The following is a 24,288-nucleotide window of genomic DNA, read 5'->3' on the forward strand; positions in this document are numbered from 1 at the left end:
AGACTCACCAAGATTAAGATGGAGGTTGATCCTAATGCTTTACAGCATGAGTGATTGAGAGAGACAGAAGCAAAGCCAAAAATATATTACTTAAACACAAAATCAATTCTGAAGAGTATCAAATGATACATTAAGCAAAGCCAATATTGTTAAGCATAATCCATTTGGAAGCACCAAACAGAACATCTAATGGTATTACACAAGTGACACTTCTCTCTACCATTCGTTTACATTGAATCAACATTAACGTAAGAGATATGCAGTTATATATACGAATTAGAATAAACATCATTAAGTTTATTTTGCTTACTTTCTCATCAAAAAACCACCAAGAAGCAGGTCGTCCAGCCAGTTCATAGAATTGAATGTAAAAATACGATCGAAGAGCAAAGTTGGAACTGTGAAACACACAAACAAAAAGATAGAAAAAAAAAACACAAAAGGTAGTCAAATTTTGAAGTTCGTCGTTTCTTTCTAAGGGTTTTAATTTTTTTTTTTGGAATTGTGAATATTGACATGTTGGCAAAACTAGAGATGAACTGTATTAATTGTTATAATTTTATTGGTTACACATTTTAACTGATGTGTCAACTCCTCTTTCAACAAAAAAACTGATGTGGCAAACACATGAGAGAAACTTCTGTTCTTTTATTGTATTGATGCGTCATGAGAGAAACTCCTTCTTCTTTTATTATATTGATTATTTTGGGGTAACTGGGTGATTAGGCCCGATCATATAAAATAATGACATGAAAATACCAAACCAAGCATACCCAATTATATAATTAGGAGTTTCTAAGACTTTAATCCCTTTTTTGGGCAAAATTATACTTTAGATATTAGGGTAAAATTGTGCAATAGAATACTGTTGAAACTGTTTTCTAGATTCATGTTGTGATAGTTGTGTCTGTTTCTAGTGTTTGTGGGTTAGTAGGGGATGATGTCCATTGTGCATTTTTGTTTTAATTTCAAACTGAATTTTAATGTTTGTATCTATGATTTGCATGTTGAACCAGTGTTTATAAGCTTTCAAGTTATGAATACACATTGGGTTTTTAATTATTGTGTTGTGTTTTTTTTTTTAATGTAGCTTTCTTAAGTTTCTGATTTCAATTTGGTATTACTGCTCTAGAGACGGAAATCGAAAACTGTAATGAGTAGATGGAGCACCTTTCCGTAGCTGATGATGTGAAAGATGAGCTTAGAGCACAAACTTTCCAAGAGTGTTCTGTTTCTATTTCTTATCTGATTTTTTTTTTAAAATAAGTTTGGTTTTGTTATAACAAAAAACCATGACAGTTTTAATATATCTTTTTTTTTCTTGATTGTGTAATGGTTCTATGCATTCTGTTTCTCACGGATTGTAATGTCCAAATAGAGGAATTGTTGATGATCGACAAAGATGGAGGCAGAGAAACTTATGCCATCTTTCGAGTAAAAGTGACAATGTAAATGATTCCAAGATATTGAACACCATTTTGTTTTTTTTTTGTTTTGCGCAAATATTCATCATCTAAACTTTTAGTCAACATAATAAATCACCAATAAATTTATATATATTAAATCTCTAACAAGATTTAAAGACTTATGTCAATGGAGATATCCACACTTAAGGCTCTAAGCTAATGTTCTTTTTATAGAAGGATTTAGAATATGTATAATAATTTTGACTATATTTGTTACTAATTACTATGATTTACACTTATTTGAAACTAGGTTAATTAGGTTACCATCCTCTTCTCTATATAAACATGTGTAATCCTTATTATATATTTCATGAGAGTCGATATAATATTTACTAAACAGTAAGGTGTTCTTCTTTTATCAATACTTCTTACACTTTTATCTGTCTCCACAATGATCAGGTATCGATGAAGACAGAAGTGAAATGGACGTGTGATGTTCTTCAATAGGATGATGCTTATGAGTTGCAGGAGAAGCTACTGAAACAAGTCGCAGAGAAGTACAATGATGATGAACAATTTGTTGAACAAGCTGAATGTAACTACAAAGGGCTACAATAAAACCCAATACTAGCCAGATTTTTTTTCCCAAGACCAAATAACCATTTAACTTGTGATATGTGTGTTTAGTGGAGCAGTCGTCGTTGCTTCTATACCATATACACGATTTATTTGTGGGTTGGTATGTATCTTTCCAAATAATGTTGGCCGACTAAACAAATAAAAAATAGAATTTTCGATTAATGTGGTTTGAAAAATTGGGTACCGAGTCGTGAACATAAACAAAATATTACAAGTGGTACAGTTATAAAATTTTACAAATCACAAAACTTTATCAAAAACTTTAGTAAAAGCTTTAAATAACTCCCATTTACTCTCATGTACAAAATAACCCCACTTACTCTCATGTACAATGTACAGCTTTACTTTATCAAAAAATTTACTAAATATTTTTTTTGTACAGCTTTTTTTGGCCACTTTTTAGTGGCCCCATGTCTACTCCAGTTCATGGGTCTACCTTTCTTAATGGGTCTCACGTCCTCTTACTAGGCCCGTGACCCCATCCATATCTGACGGTCGGTTTGCTATGTTCGGGAAGCTTTAAAAACTTGTTACTGTCGCTACAAATCACTAAATGATATTTCCCAGTGTTTTGTCCTCACTCACACATTACTATTTTCCGAAAAGTCACCCATCCTGAAACTAATTCATCTCAAGCATTCTTAACTTTAGAGTTCTCTCAGTCCTTTTGACCGAAAAGATAAGTGCACTTTAATTACATAGATGACTAAATAAATTCTTTTAAACTTCTTCTCAAACCGAGGTGTCACAATCTCCCACATAACTCACTTGAATCTTTCAAAATTTTAAAATATTAAAATCTTACTAAATGTGAAAATATCAAATTCAATATCCTCTTTTTAATTAGGATATCAACCTAGTTGACCAAACTTGAAGACAAATTTGCACATAATATTTTTTTTCTAGAAAAAGAAATAAATAAAAATGAAGATACAAAAGTGATCCAAAGAGATAAGAATAACATTAAACGTTTCAAAACGGCAAAACCCATGTCTCGGTGTATATATAACGACGAAATTGACTTCAAAATTTTCTGACTTTAATTCTTTCTTTCGTCATCATCTTTTGTTAATTTCGTTTCAATCATTACACAAAAAAAGTATGGAACTTCAAGTCCGTCTTCTTCCTACGATCTTCTTCTTCTTCTTCTTCTTCTTCTTGACAATTCTACAACACTCTTCTTCTGCTCGGGTTCTTACAGTCTCCAAGCCTGATAGACATGACTACGCCGCTAGTGCTCGTTGGCTCGTCTCTCAGAACATCTGGGGTGTTCTCAGGTAAACACTTCTCAAGTTTCTCAAGTTCTTAGGATGAAACAAGTATTTGGGTAATTTTATCTATTAGAAAAGCAGTTTCAGGACTTATTTTAGCAGATTGAATCCAATTGTTGATAAAAGATTGAATCTTTTTTTGAAATTGAAATTGATGTAGCTTTTTACAAGATTGAATCCGATCTTTGATGATTTATATGGATGAACGTTGTTGGGTTCTTGAGATTTTCTATGGATTTGGTTCATCAAAGCTTTGATCTTTTTGAAAATTGAGATTTGATACAAAGTCAAGTACTTCAGTTATCAATTGTTAGTTTTTTTTTTTTTTTGGTATAGTTTTGCTTCATCAAGATTGTTGGAAGAGTTTGTGTTGATGAATCGTTTGCAATGTTGTTGTTATGATTAAGGTATTGTGTGAGTATAACAATGGTAGATTTACTAATTCTTTTTTCGGTTATTGTATTACTCTTGCAGCACACTATCCATTGATCATGATGGCGCTCCCTTCGGGTAATCTTGTATTTAAATCACAATGTAAAACTTTTACACTTCAAAAGACATATGATAGCTTGACATTATTGAAATCTTGGTCTCTGTTTTGCAGGAATGTTGTATCATTTAGTGATGGTTTACCCGAGAAAGGCAGCGGTATACCTTACTTTTACTTGACAACTCTTGATCCAACTGCAAGAAACGCACTAAAAGACCAGAGAGCTTCACTTGCGATCAGTGAATCTCCCGTTGGAACTTGTAAAAGTGATCCAATGAATCCTACTTGCTCTAAACTAACCCTTACCGGAAAGGTACCTGTACATGACTTGAAAACAAATTAAGTTTTCTTACGAACATGATATGGTGTTTTTATAACTTTGGTCTTTATCTTGTAATCTCTTAGTTGCTGCTATTGGATGATGGATCTGAGGAAGCACAAGTAGCCAAAAAAGCTTTGTTCACAAAGCATCCAGAGATGATTGGTAATCAAATGTTTCTCTCAACTCTAAAGATACAAAATCAATGATAATTGTATGATTGTGTGATGGTCCGTTATATCTGTTTTTCCTTTTTCACAGATTGGCCTGTGGATCATGATTTCCACTTCTTCAAACTCGAGATCACAAATATATTTCTAATCAATTGGTTTGGTGGAGCTAAACCTATCACTGTAGATGAATACCTTCACGCCAAGTCGTAAGTACAATGCGTGAACCCCTTTATAAAAAACATCGGTAATCTCTGAGAAACCGAACCGAAACAATGAAATTTTCGAGTTTTTACTATGTTTTTTTTTCGCAGTTGATCTCATAGCTCTTTTTAACTGTTTTCAGGATCAAAGTCGCTTCCTTATTACAATGAAACTCACCGGAATAAAGCAAAACGGTGAAGCAAAGAAAACTTATATATTGGCAACACGACAATAAATTATATTTGTAACTGTTTCTTTGGTTACAAATAGATGTCAAAATCTCTGTAAATTACTTCATACCAAGTTCAAAAGGTATCCAATTATTTCTCTATGGAAAATTTGGTTACATTTAGTAATTCATTTTGATAAAAAAAAGTCTGATGGTAAATAACACTCAAGAAATGTTAAACCGATGCTCGAATTCCGGTAATTTCCGGTAACATTTGGCTCGAACCAAATCAGAATTTTTATGGAACTGAACCGAACTAAAAATTCATCAACTCGAAACCAAACTCGGTTTTTTTTTTTCCAATAAACCAAATTCATCGAAAATTTGTAAGTCCACTTCAATTTCTCTAAACCGAATTTAACCGAAACTTTTAAAATAGAAAAAAATCAAGCATCAACCGGTTTGATGATCAAAGTACGGTTATGTCCGGTTTGAGGATAANTTTTTTTTTTTTTTTTTTTTTTTTTTTTTTTTTTTTTTTTTTTTTTTTTTTTCTAGAGTCTCTCTGTGTGAGTGGCGAGCATTAGTTTCTGGAAATTGAACACACAAACAAAAATATCTGAAAAATTCGATCTTAAGCACTTGAGCTCATAGATACAAAATACAAATCCCCAAATTCAAGAACACAAAGACACGAAACCTTCTTCGATCTTCAAAAGAAAAAGCTCCATGAATCTTCAAGCCGCTTCTTGTAGTTTCGGATTCGTTTCGAGTCCACTTGGCGTCACTCCCGGAACTTCGTTTCGTCGCTTCGTAATCCGAGCCAAATGTTAGTTTTGTGTTTTTTCAATCCCTAAATCTTTGTTTCTTCTTCGTTAATCTTAGGATTCAATTGCTTTTGCTTTTGCAGCGGAACCTTCGGAGAAATCTGTAGAGATCATGAGAAAATTCTCGGAGCAATATGCTCGTCGCTCTGGGACTTACTTCTGTGTTGATAAAGGTGTTACTTCTGTAGTCATTAAGGTATAACAAACTATTTATTGGGTTTTTGTGTTGAATCTTGAGTTTGAGGTGGTGGCTGAGTCTTTCTACTTGTCGAAGAGATTGAGTTGATTTATGTAAACACGTTGAGGCTTTATTAATGCTTAAATGTGTGAGCAGGGGTTAGCTGAGCATAAAGATTCGTATGGTGCACCCCTTTGTCCTTGCAGGTGATCTTTGCTTCTTATGGGGAAATTGTTATTCTAAGGGTATTTGGAATGTTTGTAAGGGACTACGAAAGTCTGATACTTTGTTGTTGTTTATGCAGACACTATGATGATAAAGCAGCTGAGGTTGGGCAGGGCTTTTGGAATTGTCCTTGTGTTCCAATGAGAGAGAGGTATGAACCCTCTTCATCTTGGCTTTGTGTATTAGGCATTGTGTTTGTGTGTGTCTCTGTCCTGTTATGTACTTAGAACTAAGCATATAAGGTTCTTTGGATGCATCGATTGGTTATATGTTTAAAGGTATAGATTTGAGTCGAACTTCGTTGTGGTTGTTAGAGGGTTAGTATTTAACAGAAAGCTCTTTATTAGCAAATGGAAGTTACACTTATCATAGAGGTTACTGATGCTCTTTATTAGCAAATGGAAGTTGATTTACTCTACTAGTTAGCAACAGTTTCCAAACCAATTAAAAAGAAAACTTGTGCTCTCTTGTAAACTCTTGGCCTAGGTGGCCCTTTTTAACCAAATTTTGGTACACCACAATTTAAGATCCTTAGTATTTTAATAGGGCTTATTTCAGCAACAAAGCTGATTAGTATTTGTATCTTATTTCTGATGAAACTTGTGTTTTACATCTTGAATCATTTGGTTCATCAGGAAGGAGTGCCATTGTATGCTTTTCTTAACTCCTGATAATGATTTCGCCGGAAAGGATCAGGTTAAATCTCAGATCAAATATACTTTTTGTTTGTTACCAAGAATTTTGGGGTTTCGTTAAACATGGGAGATTTAACTCTTTTCTCTTCTTGGTTTTGTACAGACGATTACATCAGAGGAAATAAAAGAGACAACAGCTAACATGTGATAAGTGGTTCTTGTGTTCGTCACCTCTGTTCTTATAGGTCAAATGAGATATATCTCACGTCAAATGCAGTTTGTACATCGATACCCCAGAGCATCTTCTTCGTTCTTGTGTACAACTACTTCACTCTCAGATACACACTTTTGTATGGATCTTTTGTTTGCAAAACTATTAAAAGCAACATAAAAGGATCTAACTTTACACGAAGTCTTCATTAGGTTATGGTTTTGGCTTAAGCGATGTGAAAACATCCTTAACCAATCCATAAGAAAGGAAAAATGATGAACATTAATTAAATCCAACATCTACCCAAACTGTATTAGAAGAGCCAATCGAACATGTTCCCAAACCAATTTATTTATTAAAACATTTGGTTCAATATGGTTTAACTTGAATTCAGAATTTTATGCGTAAACAGTTAAAATGAACCAAAAGAGTCAAAATTCATCAAATTGAGTCCAAACCATATGATTTGAACATGATACTCGAAAGATATCATAAAGATTACAACTTTCTAATCATTTTTCTCTAGTAAGCCAGAAAGAATCACTAAATAAATCATAGAAGCTGGTTGCTGGATTTGGCAAAGTCACAACTCCACAAGATAGCAGCGATTCAAGATTTGCACCGAATGCGCCCATGTAGCCTCTACATTCACTAAAGGCAGTACTAGTTCTTTTGGTTCTTAAGTCAAACAAAAGGATTGATTCACTCTCACGAATAATATCATATCTCGAATCAATGAACACAATGCAATTCTCCTTTGCACCCGGAATATTTTGTACCGAGCAGCAGAGATTAATCCGTTTTCCAAGAAAGATCACTCGGTCCTTCAAGTCATTAACTTGAACCCACTTCCTCCTCCCTCCTTCTTCATCCAGCCTAAAGACTCTGAACCATGTATACATATGTTCAAGATGAGGCTCGTCGAGTGGGAACCATTTATACATATCTTTTTCATAACTATCTCCTGGTATGAACCGTTGCACAAGCAACAACTCTTCTCCTGATTTCACGAGATTCTCTTTCGAACACTTGCAAATCGACCGTGTGACCAATGGGATCTCCGAAACTTCCAACGAGGGTTCGATTACAAATACATGTCCCCATCCACTTGTATCAACCACATAAAACTTGCCTTTGAACGAAATTATATCTCGACATTTCTCGGGAGAGACCGAAATATCCATCCATCTCATGTCAAGGCTGCTATATATCATCATAGCACCTTCTATATCAGCTAGCAATCTGAAATCTCTGCAATATTCATTATTCAGTTCAAGATATTCAACTTTTTTGGAAGTACTACCCCAGTTTAACTCCGGTACGCAAACAAAACCATCTCATAATCTCCAAGTTTGTAAGCTTAATCCAAGGCAAAAATAAGTTTAAGAAATTAGTTTCAATACAAAAAAAAAAAATAATAAATAAATAAAACTCATGCATGCATCGTATGTAGTAATAGAGACTCAGAACTAATAACCTGGTAGTAATGAAACAAAGAGACAATTTGAGTGGTAAGAGAGTTGAACAACAATATAGTGCTTTTGGGTGTGAGACGACCAAGACTTGCTAATGGCGACGACATCGACATTGGTTTCCCAGAGTTTCTTCTTTCACGCATCTCTGCCAATAAATAATCATCACCAAACGGAGTGTTGAACCTCACAAGATAAACTGGGATTTTTTTTAGTGTGCAACACTCATCGTTATTATTGAACCGACGTTTTCCCCTGTATGTGTATCTATGGTGGACAAACACGGGGATATGAGTTTTTATGCCTAAGCAGCGGGACTCACGCGGGGAAGGAACAACCGACCGCCATGAGCTGCAGACGGATCGGAAGAGGACAATCTCGAAAGATGTCTCAAAACGATCAACAATTAGTATTAGTATGTCTCTCGGAAGCACCGACCAATCTGCCATGGTTAGATTCGATGGGAGCTCGAGAGCAATACTTAAGGAGGTAAGGAAATTGAAAATGAAGACGTAGGAAAAGGAAAGTATAATTTCATATTAAATATTAGAAACTAAAAACTATAGTAGATTTTTTATGAAATAAAGAAAGATATCTTACTATATAAAGCCAAAGAAAATGAAGAAACATATCATGGTAAAAAAAATTGTAGTTAATTTATCTTTAATGAATATTTGGATTTTTTTTACTTTTAGTATTACCCTAATTATTGAAAATATAAAGTAGAATATAATGCAAAAATTAATATAATATTTAATTTTGTAAGATAGAGGAAAATAAAGATATATATGTCAAGGAAATGTGTAGTTAATTGACATATAACTCAGTTAGAAATTTAACTTTTTCCGGCAGTTATAAATTTAATCTTGTTGGCTAATAAATCTCCAAATAAATATAAAATTTCTTAAAATTTTTAGTATTTGACATAGATATTGTTGAAGGATCTAAAAATCCATAACGTTAACGATGATTTTTTCAATTGTTATAGATGTCAAATCATAGAGATTTTTCAATTTTTATACGGTTAAATCAGGGTTTTGACGGGTTGTATCTCGGTTTCAGCCAATTTACAACGTCGGGGCATCGACTGTGATGTGGGGCGGATGTGCAGACTATCAATCACATAATTTTTGAGTGTCCGCCAGCTCGTCAGGCTTGGGTTATGGCCCATGTGCCGGTGGGACAACTACACTTTCCGACGGAGTCCGTTTATGCTAATGTCGATTACTTTCTGGGTTCTACGAATCCGGGCTCCCAGATAGAAGTTTTTGCTTGGCTTATGTGGTATATTTAGAAAGCGCGGAATGCACAGGTGTTTGAGAATCAGGCAGAACGCCCTGATGTCATTGTGAGAGTGGCGCAAGGCGAAGCGTCCTCCTGGCTGCAAGCTCAAATGGAGGCTGAGGATGAGTCCCATCTTTTCGATTACACGGGAGTATCCCCCCTTTCTTTGGTTTATTCTGGATATAGGTGTTTTGTCGATGGCTCTTGGAAAGAAAAAGATTCTTTTGCAGGTGCAAGATGGTTTTGCACTTCTTTACAATGATCGTCACCTTTACATGGAGCTACCATCTATTGGCGCAGTCTATCTACATTGCATGCAGAAGTTGAAGCTTTCATTTGGGCGATGCGTTGAATGATTGGACACGATTTCCGGGATGTGGCTTTCTTTACAGATACTTTGGACTTGGTGAAGATGGTGTCTTCTCCTCACGACTGGTCGGCCTTCGCAACATATTTAGATGGCATCAAGACTGATAGAGAGGAGCTTTTTTCATTTTCTTTATCTTATGTTTCTCATAATGCAAATGTACAAGCAGATTCTTTGACACGCCAAGTCCGCTTATCTCCGCATCATGTTTTGTTTGTAAATAAGCTAATTTTTTTGTTGTCAAAATAAAAAATTATACAGAATTATATCTATGTTAATTGATTATTCAATCTTATATACTTATTTTAATAAGAGTAAATACATTTTTTCCCCATTACAGACTCATCAACATCTAACACAAATCACGTGACATCTATAAAAACACATCTAGTCCAAAAAAAGAAAAAGAATTGGCTAATTATTTTGACGACCAATACAAATTTTTTTTTATAATAACTCAAAATTTCCTAGACCTAATGACTAGTCTCCTGGGATAAGGGGAAACCATGTTAAATTTTGAATCCTTGTGACTAATACTACTTGAACCCAGGTGACAGGATTTTTCTCCCTTCACCACTAGACCAAAACGACTTGGTTACCGACACAATTTTTAACATTTCATGTTATACTTACAAAACAGTAGCCTTGCGATTGGTTTTACAAGTTTACTGCAGCTTTAGTTGATCCACTTTACAATACCTACACTACAAAAAAGGGCATGTTGCATCAGTTAGATTGTATCAAATAAATAAATGATTTAAATTTGAATTACTTTTTTATGAATGATACAAAAATAACATTTAACATCAATTCAAATAACTGATGCCATAAGTAATCTGATTTACATCAATTCAGAAAAATTGATATAAATTGATATTAATTTACATCACTTTAAAATATTGATACAAAATATAATTTTACATCACTTAAACAATCGATATAATTTATAATTTATACTAACATTACTTAAAATAATTGATACAAATTTACATCAATAAAAATTTATGCTAATTATATGATTTCGCATCGATTGTAAAAACCATATAGATATTTAATTGTTTTATATCGATTAAATGAACTGATGTTATTTACTCTTAATTTGTATCAGTTAAGAAATTTGAAGCTAATAAAACAAACATGCATAATCATTAACAAATAAAATGAATATAAATATATAAATATATTAATTTATTAGTTTTTAATCATTTTCAGTTTTTTTAATCTCTATTTAAATATCTAATTACATTCTAGGTTTTTTTCTTAATTTACAAAATAATATATATATATATATATATAATATTCTTTCTACCGTATATACACTGTTTGATTTGGCAATAAATACAAAATAATAACAATTAATTTATTAAAACCTTAAATCTTTATAAATTTTTGTTAAAAATTGTTTATGGTTCCGAAATAAACACAATTTCGAATTTTGTTTATATATCTCATGTATATCCTCAATTTCCATTTTAGAAAATGTGAAAAATATTCTTTTAAACAAGTAATAAATGTTTTAAATATTTTACCACAAAATAAAAATAGCATTTTCCTTAAAAATAACTAATTAACTCATTCCTTTTTTTGAGGGATCCTCAATATTTTTTTCTTCAATCTCACGTTCACTTAATTTATAACTGTTAGTTCTTCTCCATCTCATGCTCTTTTTATTTTTTGGGAGGTTTTTACTTTCTCAATTTCATCAATAAATCTACATATGTCGAAGCTTCGATTCCATTTATCTCAAAAGTTGTGATTACCTTCATTCTCATATTTTGCTTTGTTATAAGTTTTTGTTTATGTTCTAATCATGATTTTGTAAACAGTGAGGAGATTGACATGTATGTACTCCTACATGGTTTGGGAAAAGATAATGTAAAGGTATTCTTATACTTTCAAATAATATTTTCTATATCAAACAATATTCAAGAGATAGTTATTTTTTTTGTTTTTTGTAGTATGAAGATATTCACAAGCACCATGATAATTCAAATGATCCTTTGCCATAGTCAACTTACAATCATTATTCTACATGTAGAAGAGGCGTAGCTATTATAGAAGAAACCGTTTTCAAGATGAAGGAATAATGTCCGCAAGAGTAACATGGAACAAAAGCAAGATGTGTTTCATAAACGCGGAAGGAATCATTGCTCAATTGTAATTTTGGATCATATCACTATTTTTTTTCTATAAAAAGTAGATGATGATGTATCTTACTAGGGTTTGAATAAGATTTGATGGTGATGTAATTAGTAAAGATTTAAATATACTTTTATTGAGATTTTAATAGATATTTTCAACTGTTTTTGCTATTCAAATTATAATGATTAATAAAAAATATTTTGCTATTCAAAATATAATAATTATTAAAAAATATGTTTTATTAATCAAATAAATTAGTAATACGAAAATTATATTTAAAAATTGAAAATAACATAATTATTGGAAATTAATTATAAAAATTGGCATTAATTTTTACATCACTACTTCTAGTTGATACAAAAATTTAACATCAATTATAATAATTGTTACAAATAGTAATATCACTTATATTAATTGATACAAATTTAACAACATTTATAATAAATGATACAAAACTTAACATCATTTTTTTTACAAGTGATACATCTTAACATCGATAACAATAATTGATGCAAATATTTTTTAAACTGATGCAAAATATTTGCATCACCAAATCATAAATCACTTATATAAATGATGTAAAACTTATTTGCATCAATTATACATGATGCAAATATGTAAAATAAGTGATGTAATACAACCTTTTTTTTGTAGTGCTATAATCTCTATTTCTTAAATTATTCGAGAAGCTAGTTTTATAATCAAAAGTTTTGGTGGAACAACTAACTAAATTGTAGTTTGAAGTGCAGCAACACTCCTGAAACAACTTGCGATACAAATATTATTAATATGAGAAATACAAGCCAAATTTGGAGCAACTAACTAAATTGTAGTTTGAGGGACTTTTTTCAATATTTTCGTCCAGAGTCCAGTTCTTGAAAAGTGTCAGCAATTAATGGATGTCATTCTTAAAAAGGATTTTGGCATAAAACTATTTATCGAGTGTAAGATCTTGTAACAAACATCTCATTTACCAAGAATTTTTAAATGGGTCAAACAGATCAAAACAATGAGATCCGGGTTCGTCACTACTGTTCTAGTACGGGCGTGCGATCTTGCATCTGGTGCCAAAGTCGATGCCAAAACTAGCTAGGGGCTGAAAGTTTTGGTCTTATTGTGTCATCTACCAACATAACCAATTTGGTGTGGATGCTTAGGCCGCTTAAAGGGGTGATTAGACGAAAGATGCCTAACCTTTATCATGATACTTTACAAACCAAAAGAATAGTTTAACATGGTTGGGATGGCTCACATGACAAGAAACGCTACTAGTATAAGCAAGTCTTTTGTTAAATCTAAAAGAAACAAACCGAATCATACACAGTCGCAAAAGAGATATAATATATACCATTAATTTGAAGAGACTATGATTAATATATAAATGGTTACGGTCAATCTACTAATTGCCAATTGGTTTTTAGTTGGAAGCGCAAGATATGCCTAAATTTAACGTCTGCCTCTCTCTCAAGGGAAATACATTTTGGTATGCTAATGCAAGACAAGGATCCAATACTTTTCTAATCTGTTTTGATTTTACAAGAGAGAGATTTCGGCTGCCTTTGTCTCCTTTTGAATTTGATGGTCTTTTAGATGTTGTGACTTTATCTAGTGTAAGAGAAGAGCAGCTTTGTGAGACATTAATGATGTTGGGGGAGTAATAGGAGACGATATACACAAATATTAAGAGGATTAGGATTACTGATATTTGTTAGATTTGATCTTATCTCTTTGCTTAAGGCTCAAGTAATTGTTAGCCTATATATATTGTACTCTTCACAATTGATACAATACACAAAAACATTCAGAGAAATTCTCTACTTTGACATGGTATCAGAGCCTACCTTTGGCCTATGCTAAAAGTTTTGCTCTCAAAAAAAAAAAAAAAAAACACAACCGATCCTCGACGAACATGTTAGGCGACGATGCAAAGAAAGAACCGGTGTTGATCTCACCTTACCTGATTCAACCCGACAAACACAGCGGTCAGATTTTAACCGCTGTGTTGTTGAATGGAGAAAATTATGAGCGATGGTCGAAGCTCATGATGAACGCTCTCCGAACAAAAAGAAAATTGGGTTTCATCAATGGAACCTTGCAACGACCTGAAGATGGTAGCGAAGATGCAGAACGATGGGATATGGCGAATTCTCTAATCATCGGCTGGATCATGGCTAGCATAGAAGAAAAACTGCGTTCATCTATCTCTATTGTTGATGATGTCTCTGTCATGTGGGAGAACATCAAAAAGAGATTCTCGGTGAACGATAGCACTCGTGAACATCAACTTCACGATGATATACAGAAAACTAAACAAGACGGACAATCCGTATTGGAATACTATGGAAAGTTAAAGATGTTGTGGGATGATCTTGCTGCTTTTGATAGAGGATTTTCCTGCTGCTGTAAGAAGTCAAGTTGTACTTCAATGGTGCAGTTTAACAAGAAACAAGAAGCGATTCGTATCCATCAATTCCTGATGGGTTTGGATGGTCGTAAATTTGGAACTACTCGTTCGAATTTGCTAGCACGTTTACCTGATCTGAATTTAGGGCAAGTGTACTCACAAATTGTGCAAGAAGAACGTCACCTTATAGTGACAAGGGAAGATGAGATGCCAAGCACAACAATCGGCTTGTCGGTTTCTGTTTCCAAGCAATCTCTTATGTGCACTCACTGTGGGCGTGTCGATCATGAGAAACAACAATGCTTTAAACTTGTTGGTTATCCCGAATGGTGGCCTGATCAAACGGCTTCAAACAAAGGAACCGGTGTTGGTTCTGGCCGTGGGAAGAACTCAACACGTGGAAGAGACAAAGGACGTAGTTCACAAGCAATTGCTAATCAAGTCACAACAACACCTTCTGCTGGCATTCCATCTCTAACTCCGGCTCAGTGGACCTCGTTGGCTAGTTTCCTTGAGAATAAAAAGGATTCTTCTGGCGAAAAGCTCTCTGGTAAGATTGATAAACTCATACTTTATGGTACGCATAGTCGTTTTGATTTGATCATCGACTCCGGTGCAAGTCATCATATGACTGGTGACATTACGTTGCTAAGCGACCTTACTTCTATTGCTGCGTGTCCTATCAAACTACCGAATAATGGTCTCACTTGGGCTACACGTAGAGGCACCTTAAATCTTGGTGGAAAGATGATTCTCCGAAACGTGTTCTATGCTCCTGATCTTCACGTTACTCTAATCTCGGTCTCTAACTTACTTGATGACATTGCTAGCTCTGCGATATTTACCAAAGAGTTTTGTTTGATTCAGAGCCAAACTTCAAGGACTTTGATCGGTGCGGGTGAAGCACAGGACGGGGTTTATCATCTGACTGGTGCGGTTCTTCCTCAAGCAAGCCGGATAGGGAAGATAGATACTCGTGACTTGTGGCACAAGCGAATGGGACATCCTTCGTCTAAAGTTCTTACTTTATTATCGGGTTTTGGCAATTTTTCTACTGGTGTTAGTGATTTAGAAGCAACTTGTGATATTTGTTGTCGAGCAAAACAGACTCGTTTCTCGTTTTCTGAGAGTTCTAATAAATCTGATGATTTGTTTAGTTTGATTCACTGTGATGTTTGGGGTCCATATCAAACGAAATCTACTTGTGGTTCTACATATTTTATCACCATTGTTGATGACTTCTCTCGTGCGGTATGGACACATTGTTGCGTGAAAAATTAGCAGTCACAACTGTGGTCAAGAATTTTGTCTCATGGGTTGAACATCAATTTGGAAAGCAGGTTAAGACAGCTCGTTCGGATAATGGCACTGAGTTTCTACCCTTGCGTTCGTATTTTGCGGAACATGGTATAACTCATCACACTTCATGTGTTTATACGTCACAACAAAATGGACGGGTGGAAAGGAAACATAGACATATACTCAATATCGCACGAGCTCTGTTATTTCAATCAAGTGTTCCTATCAAGTATTGGGGAGAAAGTATTCAGGCTGCGTGTTTTCTCATCAATCGGACGCCTTCTCTGCTTCTTGATGGCAAGTCTCCATATGAAATTTTATACCAACGCCCTCCTGATTACACTACTCTTCGTATTTTTGGCTGTTATGCAACTCGGCACCTAAAGATGGTAATAAGTTTGTAGGACGGAGCTCTCGCTGTGTATTTCTTGGTTACCCTTTTGGTAAAAAGGGATAGCTTGTTCTTGATCTAAAGACATATGTTGTCTTTGTTTCTCGAGACGTTCAGTTCTATGAAAATGTGTTTCCATTTGCATTCTCACACTCTTCTCTGACCAGTGACACTTTGGGCCGTGAAAACACTATGGTGATCTCTTCTGATCCGTGTATCTTTGAGGTTCCTGCTGAGAACGCTACTCTTGAGGGGGAGTCTACTTCTCCTTCTCTTGATCTGCTGCCACCTCCACCGCCAGTGTTGCCTGATCCGAAACCAGTTTTGTTAGACACTGTCCCGGTAACGCAACCACCACCAGTTGTTGTAGAAGAACCACTTGGCCGTGGACACCGCGTTAAACGTCCGTCAACCCGACTTGAACCGTATGTCACCAACACGGTCGCCGTCACCAACATGGTTGCAAAAAGCTTTTTTGGCTGTTGTTGATGCATATACAGAACGGAGAACCTTTAAGGAAGCTATGCAACATGAGCATTGGCGTTTATCTTCCAAGGATGAAATTACTGCTTTAGAACTACTTCGAACGTGGGATGTTGTTGACTTGCCTCCAGGTAAAAAAGCCATTGATTGCAAATGGGTTTTCAAAGTGAAACTGAAATCCGATGGTGCCATCAAACGACACAAATCACGTTTGGTTATATGTGGGAATCGACAAAAAGAAGGCTCGGACTATGACGAAATCTTTGCTCCGGTTGTCAAGATGACTACTATGCGTGTCTTTCTCAAATGTGCCACTGCTAAAAACTGGGAATTATACCAAATGGATGTTCATAATGCCTTCCTCCATGGCGATCTCAAGGAAGAGTTTTACATGAAGCTTCCTCCCGGGTATACTTCCAGTGATACGAACAAAGTTTGTCGTCTGCGTAAATCTCTTTATGGTCTCAAGCAGGCTCCGCGATGTTGGTTTGCCAAACTCTAAGATTTTTGCTCAAGTTTGGTTTTGTCCAAAACAAGAAGGATTACTCGTTGTTCTCTTATCATCGTGGTTTATCATTTATTTACGTTCTCGTCTATGTCGACGATTTGATTATTGGTGGCAATGATTCAGCTCTTATCTCGAAGTTTAAGGCATATCTTAGTGAGTGTTTCCTTATGAAGGATCTTGGTGTCCTCAGGTATTTTCTTGGTTTGGAAATCTCTCACAACAACGATGGTATTTACATTTGTCAACGGAAATATGCCTTGGATATTGTCACTGAATGTGGATTGACTGGTTGTTGTCCTTATGATACTCCGCTGGAACAGAACCATAATCTTGCTCGAGACAATGGTCCGTTATTTGATAATCCTTCTCGTTATCGCCGCTTAGTAGGACGTCTGGTTTATTTATTAGTTACTCGTCCAGACTTGAGTTACGTTGTTCACCTCCTTGCTCAGTTTCTTGCTAAACCACGTGAACGCCATTGGATAGCTGCAGTTCGTGTTGTCAAATATCTTAAGGGTACTCTTGGTCAGGGTATTTTTCTCAGTTCCGGTGAGGACCTGCATGTCAATGCTTATTGTGATGCAGCTTACTCGGCATGTCCCCTCACTAGGCGCTCTATCACTGGCTATGTTGTTTTTTAGGAGATTCTCCGGTGTCATGGAAAACTAAGAAACAGAAGACGGTCTCTAGATCATCTGCTGAATCTGAATACAGAGCAATGTCTTTCCCCTACTCGGAGATTCAGTGGCTCATGGAATTGCTTCCTGTATTTAACATTGTTCATAAGGAACCTGTTTCCTTTTACTGTGACAATGAATCAGCCATCAAGATTTTGAAGAATCCGGTCTTTCACGAACGCACCAAGCACATAAAAAATAGCTGCCTTATCATCCGTGATGCATTTCAGTCTGGTGAGCTTGCTCCGGTGTCCGTCTCCACTAAGGAACAGGTGGCCGACTTCTTGACGAAAGCATTAGGGCGGGCACAATTCATATATCTACTTGGCAAGATGGGAGTTCGAGATATCCACTCGCCATCTTGAGGGGGAGTAATAGGAGACGATATACATAAATATTAAGAGGATTAGGATTACTGATATTTGTTAGATTTGATCTTATCTCTTTGCTTAAGGCTCAAGTAATTGTTAGCCGATATATATTGTACTCCTCACAATTGATACAATACATGAAAACATTCAGAGCAATTCTCTACTTTGACACTGATCAAAAAAAAAATGGTGCCAAAGTAGATGCCAAAACTAGCTAGGGGCTGAAAGTTTTGGTCTTATTGTTTCATCTATCAACAAAACCAATTTGGTGTCGATGCTCAGGCCGCTTAAAGGGGTGATTAGACGAAAGATGCCTAACCTTTATCATGTTTTTTCACAAGCCAAAAGATTAGTTAACATGGTTGGGATGGCTCACATGACAAGCAACGGTACTAGTATAAGCGAGTCTTGTTAAATCTAAAAGTAACAAACCAAATCATACACAGTCGCAAAAGATACTTATTTATATATATATATATATATGTGTGTGTGTGTGTTTTTAAAATAGTATTGTTTTTAAAAAAAAGATACGATTTTACTAATTTAGTAGCCATAAATAATTTTCCCTATTTCTTCTTCTTCTTTCAGTCGGTAACTGATATTTATGAAATTTTAATATTAAGAAACCATATTAGAATAGGATAAGCGTTAATTCGAAACGGAAAAATATAAATATACAAGAGTGGGGCAAAGGGTGAAAATAAAATAAAAACCTAACTTATGTGTGAAATAATGACGATGATCTTTGATCTTCCCCTGGATTTGGTTGAAGAGATACTCTCTAAGGTTCCAATAACTTGTCTAGGAGCAGTGAGATGCACATGCAAAAGATGGAACATTTTATCCAAAGATCGTATTCTATGTAAAGCACAAGCAAGGCATCAGGTTCTGGAATTCATGGTGAAGGACTTGACGCTTTGTTCAATGAGATTCGATCTCCATGGAATCCTTAAAGAAGATGGTGAAGAGTTCGTTGGTCCATCTATAGAGGAGTTTTTTTTCACCTAATCAAGTTGGGATACGTGAAGTTTATCACTGCAACGGCTTATTGTTATGCGTCACAATGGACAAGAAGACTAGCCTCGTGGTTTGGAACCCATATTTAAACCAAGCCAGGTGGATCCTTGCAAGAAACGCTTACCACATATTTGATAGATATGCTCTCGGATACGATTTAAACCGTAGCCACAAAATCATGAGGTATTTATGTGACTACGACGAACTTTATAGATGTGAGCAATCAATGGTTGAATGTGAAATCTATGATCTTAACTCTAATTCATGGAGAGTTATAGATATGTGTCCTGAACGAGATATATTGTTGCATGAACGCGCCACAGCATCTTTGAAAGGAAACACTTACTTTTTTGTGAAGCTAGGAAGAAGATTGGAAGATAGTGGTTCCTTAGTCTGTATTGATTTCACAACAGAGAGCTTTGGACAGTTTCTTCATCTTCCGTTTCATCAATATTACCATGATCTTAAATCTCTCTCTTCTTTAAATGAAGAAAAGCTTGCGGCGTTAATGCAGTTCGACTGTGAAACGTCTGAGGTGCAGATTTGGGTTACAGATAAGATTGAGCCCAATTCGGTGGTGTGGAGCAAGTTCTTAAAGATTGATTTGGAACCATTTGATTGTTTTGTCTTACCTCGTGATCTTCGAGTTGCTAGTTTCTTCATTGACGAAGAGAAGAAACTCGCCGTGGTTTTCGATGTAAAGGGATGTAGAAAAACCAACAACAACTACAACAGCGCTTTCATCATTGGAGAGAATCAATACTTGAAAGTAGTGGATTTAGGAGAAGCCATGCGTTGCTTAGAATCTGCAAGGATCCGCAGAGAATGTCAATTGTTTTGTCCACATGTGTGCTCAAGCTCTTATGTGCCAAGTCTTGTGAATATCAACCAAACGAATGAAAGGAAGAGAAGAAGAGGAAACGAATGAACAGCTCTAAATTGACCCAGTACGTGTGCAAAAGGGAACAAAGGAGTATTATATTGTTAAAAAAAATTCTGCCATTTCTCAATCCTATGTTTAAAAGATTTCATATTGAACATCGTCAAGCCATATATATGACTTAAACGTCCCAAGATATTGCGTTTTAAGAATTCAGCAAGGTCATTTTTCATAAGCACAGTATACCGCGGCAAAGATCCACATAAACAAATCCATAATACAAAAGACAATGAAGATAGGCCAGAGATATATATGTACGTAAGGCTCGTCACCTAGCTAGGAAGAAGTGAATTAATATTGGTGTGTCTCATGTACCAAATCGATGCAAGTCCAAAGACTATGAATCTATGATAGATAAATTCACGTAAAAGTCGTAAATATATAATCTTGTTTCATCATCACAAGCACCAATCATAGTACACAGTTAGAATCAATATAACATAATATGTCTGAATTCATACTTCAAAAGGTAAAAAACTATTAATCGATTATACATTTGGACTCACTAACAGTTTAAACACCGAGACTCAACGAAGGTTGTACCGGCCATCTAATGATTATTTGCGTGGATCCTCAGCTAACACAAGAGTACTCAAATCATATTCCGAGTCTAAGAGGCGTATTAGAAAAACAACAGCGTCTTGTTCTACCTACAAATTAACTTTAGTTTTTTTTTTTTTTACTCAAGTGCTTATATTGATTAAAACCCGATCAGTACAAATTTGTTCATGTAATCTGGCAAAATTACAGAATCAGCATAGAAATAGCTATAATTACATCCCAACTGGGCTAGCAAATGTGCAGCATGATTACAGACCCTTTTTGCAAAAACAAACTTGATAGAAATAATTTTTTTAGACCAGTACTTATCTTGATGAATGTTTATTAGATTTCTGTGTTGAATTAAGAAATCAAAAGAAGAAGTAAATGAGTTCTGAATCTTCTCTCAAGGAGTCTTGATTTTTCTATCCAAAAGCTCTCTAAAAATATCTCAGGGTTTTGCAAAAATAATGTTTAGGTCTAAACAATAACCTAGAAAACCTATTTATATTCTTAAAACACGTTCATACAGTAATGATGCAAATATGGAAAACTTTAAGGCAGCTTTATAAATCTTCAAAACTTGGGCCTTGTGTCGGCTAACAGGAGTGTCAACCGACACCAAGGGTGGTGTCAATTGACACAATCACCATCACTCTTGATTGTCTCCAAGGTTATTTCCTTCAGTTCAATGCTCCAAAACGTCCCAAACTGCTCCACTTTGCTCTATCAATGCCAAAATTCTAAAAATTGTAAAAACTCAAAAAGAAACTAAAAACACATCAAAAGACTCTAAAATATTCATTATATCATGGTTAAAAACCACAAAAACCATGATATATCAAGCCTCATGTCACCTTTATGCAGAAGATCAAAGCATTCTTTTGTATCTAATTTCGATCACATAACAGTTTTTGAAGGACTTTCTCCGTAGTTATTAAAAACAAAGTTGTTTCGTGCCTTCCAAATTCGCCAAAGCAACCATAGTGGTATTATTGTTTCACTGTCTGAACGTGCAGAGCTGAGGATGGATGTGATGATGTCAGAGATGTTTTCTTCAGCATCATTTGATATGCAAGTTAACTCTAAATAAGGGGTGCTTGAAAAACGCCAAACATTTGTGCAAAAGGGCATGTAAATAAGGCATGGTTGATCGTTTCCTCTGATTGACGACATCGTGGACATAGGCGGTCTAATGACATACCTAGTGATCTTAATCTTGTTATTGTTGGGAGAGCTCCAGATATTGTACGCCAGAGAAAGTGTTTTATTTTTGGAATCACTGGTAATCTCCATATTTTATTCTTGAGCTCTATCAATCCATATGGTTTGTCTGGAAGCATTTCACTAGAAAGAGGATCATCTGTTAACAACCAGTAACCTGACTTAACCATATAGTGTCTTGAGATACTATAGTTCCATGTAAGAGTATCTGGTTGGTTTTCTTTTGCAAGGTAAATATGTTGAATCAGGTTGATATCCTCTTTTTTGATGTTCATGATAATCTTCGTAGAGTCCCATGATCTGCTCTCGCCTGTCACTGCCATAAGTGTGTCCAGTGTGCCATTAAATTGTTGTTTAAAGGAAAAATTGGCCATGGAGGATGTGATTCAATGACATTATCTATCCATATTCTAATTGATTTGCCATCTCCAACATTGTATCTTCAACCCTTCTTTATTAATGAAATGCCTACTAATAAAGAAGACCAACCATATGATTGTTTTTTTCTGAGTTTTGCATCGAGGATATATTCATCCTGATAATAGTGAGCCTTCATTATCCGGGAAAACAAAGAATTTGAGATTGGACTAAACGTGTGGCATCCTGGTTTGCGGAGAGGTTTAAAAAAATTGATTTGGCCACCTATGTCACCAAAGTGCACTTATCTTTTTGGTCAAGGGTCCTGAGAGAACTCCAGAGTTAAGCGTGCTTGAGCTGGAGTAGTCTCAGGATGGGTGACCTTTCAGGAAGTGATTGTCAGAACTGTGCAAGTGAGGACAAAACACAACACGGGGAAAGATCATGTGGTGATTTGTAGGGACGGTAACAAGGCTTTAAAATCTCTCGGACGTAGCAAACCGCCCGTCAGATATAGATGGGCTCACGGACCTAGTGAGAAAACGTGAGGCCCATTAAGGAAGGTGGGCCCATGGATTAGGATTGGACATGGAGTCCACAAGTGGTATCAGGGTCGAACCCATATGGGTGTGGTGCCGGTTAGGCTCACATCGTCGGGGGGGNGGGGGGGGGGGGTGATGCTCTTGGTGCGAAATGAGGACGTTGTAGTCTGTTTATGGGGGTGAATTGCGACACCCTGGTTTGTGGAGAGGTTTAAAATAATTGATTTGGTCAAGGGTCTTGAGAGAACTCCAGAGTTAAGCGTGCTTGAGCTGGAGTAGTCTCAGGATGAGTGACCTTCCGGGAAGTGATTGTCGGAACTGTGCGAGTGAGGACAAATCACAGGGAAAGATCATGTGGTGATATGTAGGGACGTTAACAAGGCTTTAAAACCTCATGAACGTAGCAAACCAGCCGTCGGATATAGATGAGCTCTTGGGCCTAGTGAAAGGACGTGAGGCCCATTAAGGAAGGTGGGCCCATGCACTGGGATTGGATATGGGGCCCACTAAGAGGTGGCTATCGAGGCGTTACAAAACGCCATGCTTGTTTTGCTAAGAGTGCATCATTAAACTTTTCCAAGTCTCGACCTATCCAAGATATTTCTCTTTGTTGAGCACCCTTCTCCCACCAATAATTCATGAGTATTGATTCAATATCCGAGATAACTCCTTTTGGCAACTTAAAAAATGATATTTCATAAACTGGCATTGCCAAAGCCACTGATTTAGGTCCCACTAGGTAACGGCTGTAACTTGTGGCGGTAGATGCTTTAACTGTAAAAGTTTAGACTATAGAGACTTTTGATGTAAAAAATTTAACTGTTACAACTTTTGCTGTAAAAATTTTAACTGTTAAAGCTTTATTTTATTGTATGTTTTCTATAAATATAAAAAATATAAAAATATGACATAATTGATTATGGGATATAATGGTTGTTGATGAAAAAGTAATTATGAAAAATGTATCTCAAAATAACGGAAATAAAAAAAATAAATTTTTAATGAATCAAAATGTATTTGTGATAAATTATACGTAGATTGAAAAAGAATGTTTCAATCATCATTGAAAATAAGAAAGAGGAAAATAACTACATTTTTATTATTATCTATTTTTTACAGCTAAAAAGTCTCAAATTTGTGGCTTTTAAAATTTGTACGTACAAACTATAAAATTTTGGATTTTAGACATTAAAGGCTGCCAAAAATAATAAAGCAATAAAAGTTTGATTGTTAAAATTTAGGCTTTTAAAAATTAAAATTAATTTTAAAGTGTTTAAAGTGTCTCCCAATCATAGCCTTAAGCATTATTTCCTTTCCTGCTAGTGAGGGTTTTTTTTGCACTCCAACTTGATGTTCTTTGTTTCACTCTTGTGATGATGTATTCAAACATCTCATGGTTTTTTAATTGTTATGGTAATCCCAGATATTTGCCGCCTCTTCCTTGATTTGGTATTTCAAGAATCGTCTTTAACCTGGTTTGTGTTGCTCCATATACAAGGGAACCAAACGTTATCATAGAATTTGTT

The 24,288-nt window shown here is 35.3% G+C and overlaps 3 protein-coding genes and 1 pseudogene across 4 annotated transcripts; 3 read left to right on the top strand and 1 right to left on the bottom strand.

The window, feature by feature from the left end:
- Positions 3,044-4,855, top strand: LOC104793877 (protein CREG1-like). Of its 2 annotated transcripts, none has more exons than XM_010520307.2 (6): positions 3,044-3,322; positions 3,791-3,826; positions 3,921-4,119; positions 4,212-4,290; positions 4,387-4,542; positions 4,642-4,855. In XM_010520307.2, exons 1-5 carry the CDS (start codon positions 3,147-3,149, stop codon positions 4,506-4,508), a joined length of 612 nt encoding a protein of 203 aa, XP_010518609.1. In that variant the 5' UTR covers positions 3,044-3,146; the 3' UTR covers positions 4,509-4,542; positions 4,642-4,855. The 2 variants fall into 2 exon arrangements, with proteins under 2 accessions (XP_010518609.1, XP_010518606.1); XM_010520304.2 differs by having other exon boundaries at positions 3,046-3,322; positions 4,387-4,504.
- On the top strand, positions 5,256-6,929 carry LOC104793886 (ferredoxin-thioredoxin reductase catalytic chain, chloroplastic). The gene is made up of 6 exons (XM_010520311.2): positions 5,256-5,497; positions 5,579-5,691; positions 5,830-5,879; positions 5,978-6,049; positions 6,534-6,594; positions 6,697-6,929. The coding sequence occupies exons 1-6, from the start codon at positions 5,398-5,400 to the stop codon at positions 6,739-6,741; spliced, it is 441 nt and encodes a 146-aa protein (XP_010518613.1). The 5' UTR covers positions 5,256-5,397; the 3' UTR covers positions 6,742-6,929.
- Positions 7,257-8,665, bottom strand: LOC104709522 (putative F-box protein At2g16290). Its single transcript, XM_010426121.1, has 2 exons — positions 8,222-8,665; positions 7,257-8,057 (listed from the first exon to the last, which is right to left on the bottom strand). The coding sequence occupies exons 1-2, from the start codon at positions 8,663-8,665 to the stop codon at positions 7,257-7,259; spliced, it is 1,245 nt and encodes a 414-aa protein (XP_010424423.1).
- LOC104709534 lies at positions 18,875-20,087 on the top strand (annotated as a pseudogene).

This window comes from Camelina sativa, chromosome 1 (genome assembly GCF_000633955.1).
Source record: "Camelina sativa cultivar DH55 chromosome 1, Cs, whole genome shotgun sequence".
Taxonomy (NCBI): Eukaryota; Viridiplantae; Streptophyta; class Magnoliopsida; order Brassicales; family Brassicaceae; genus Camelina; species Camelina sativa.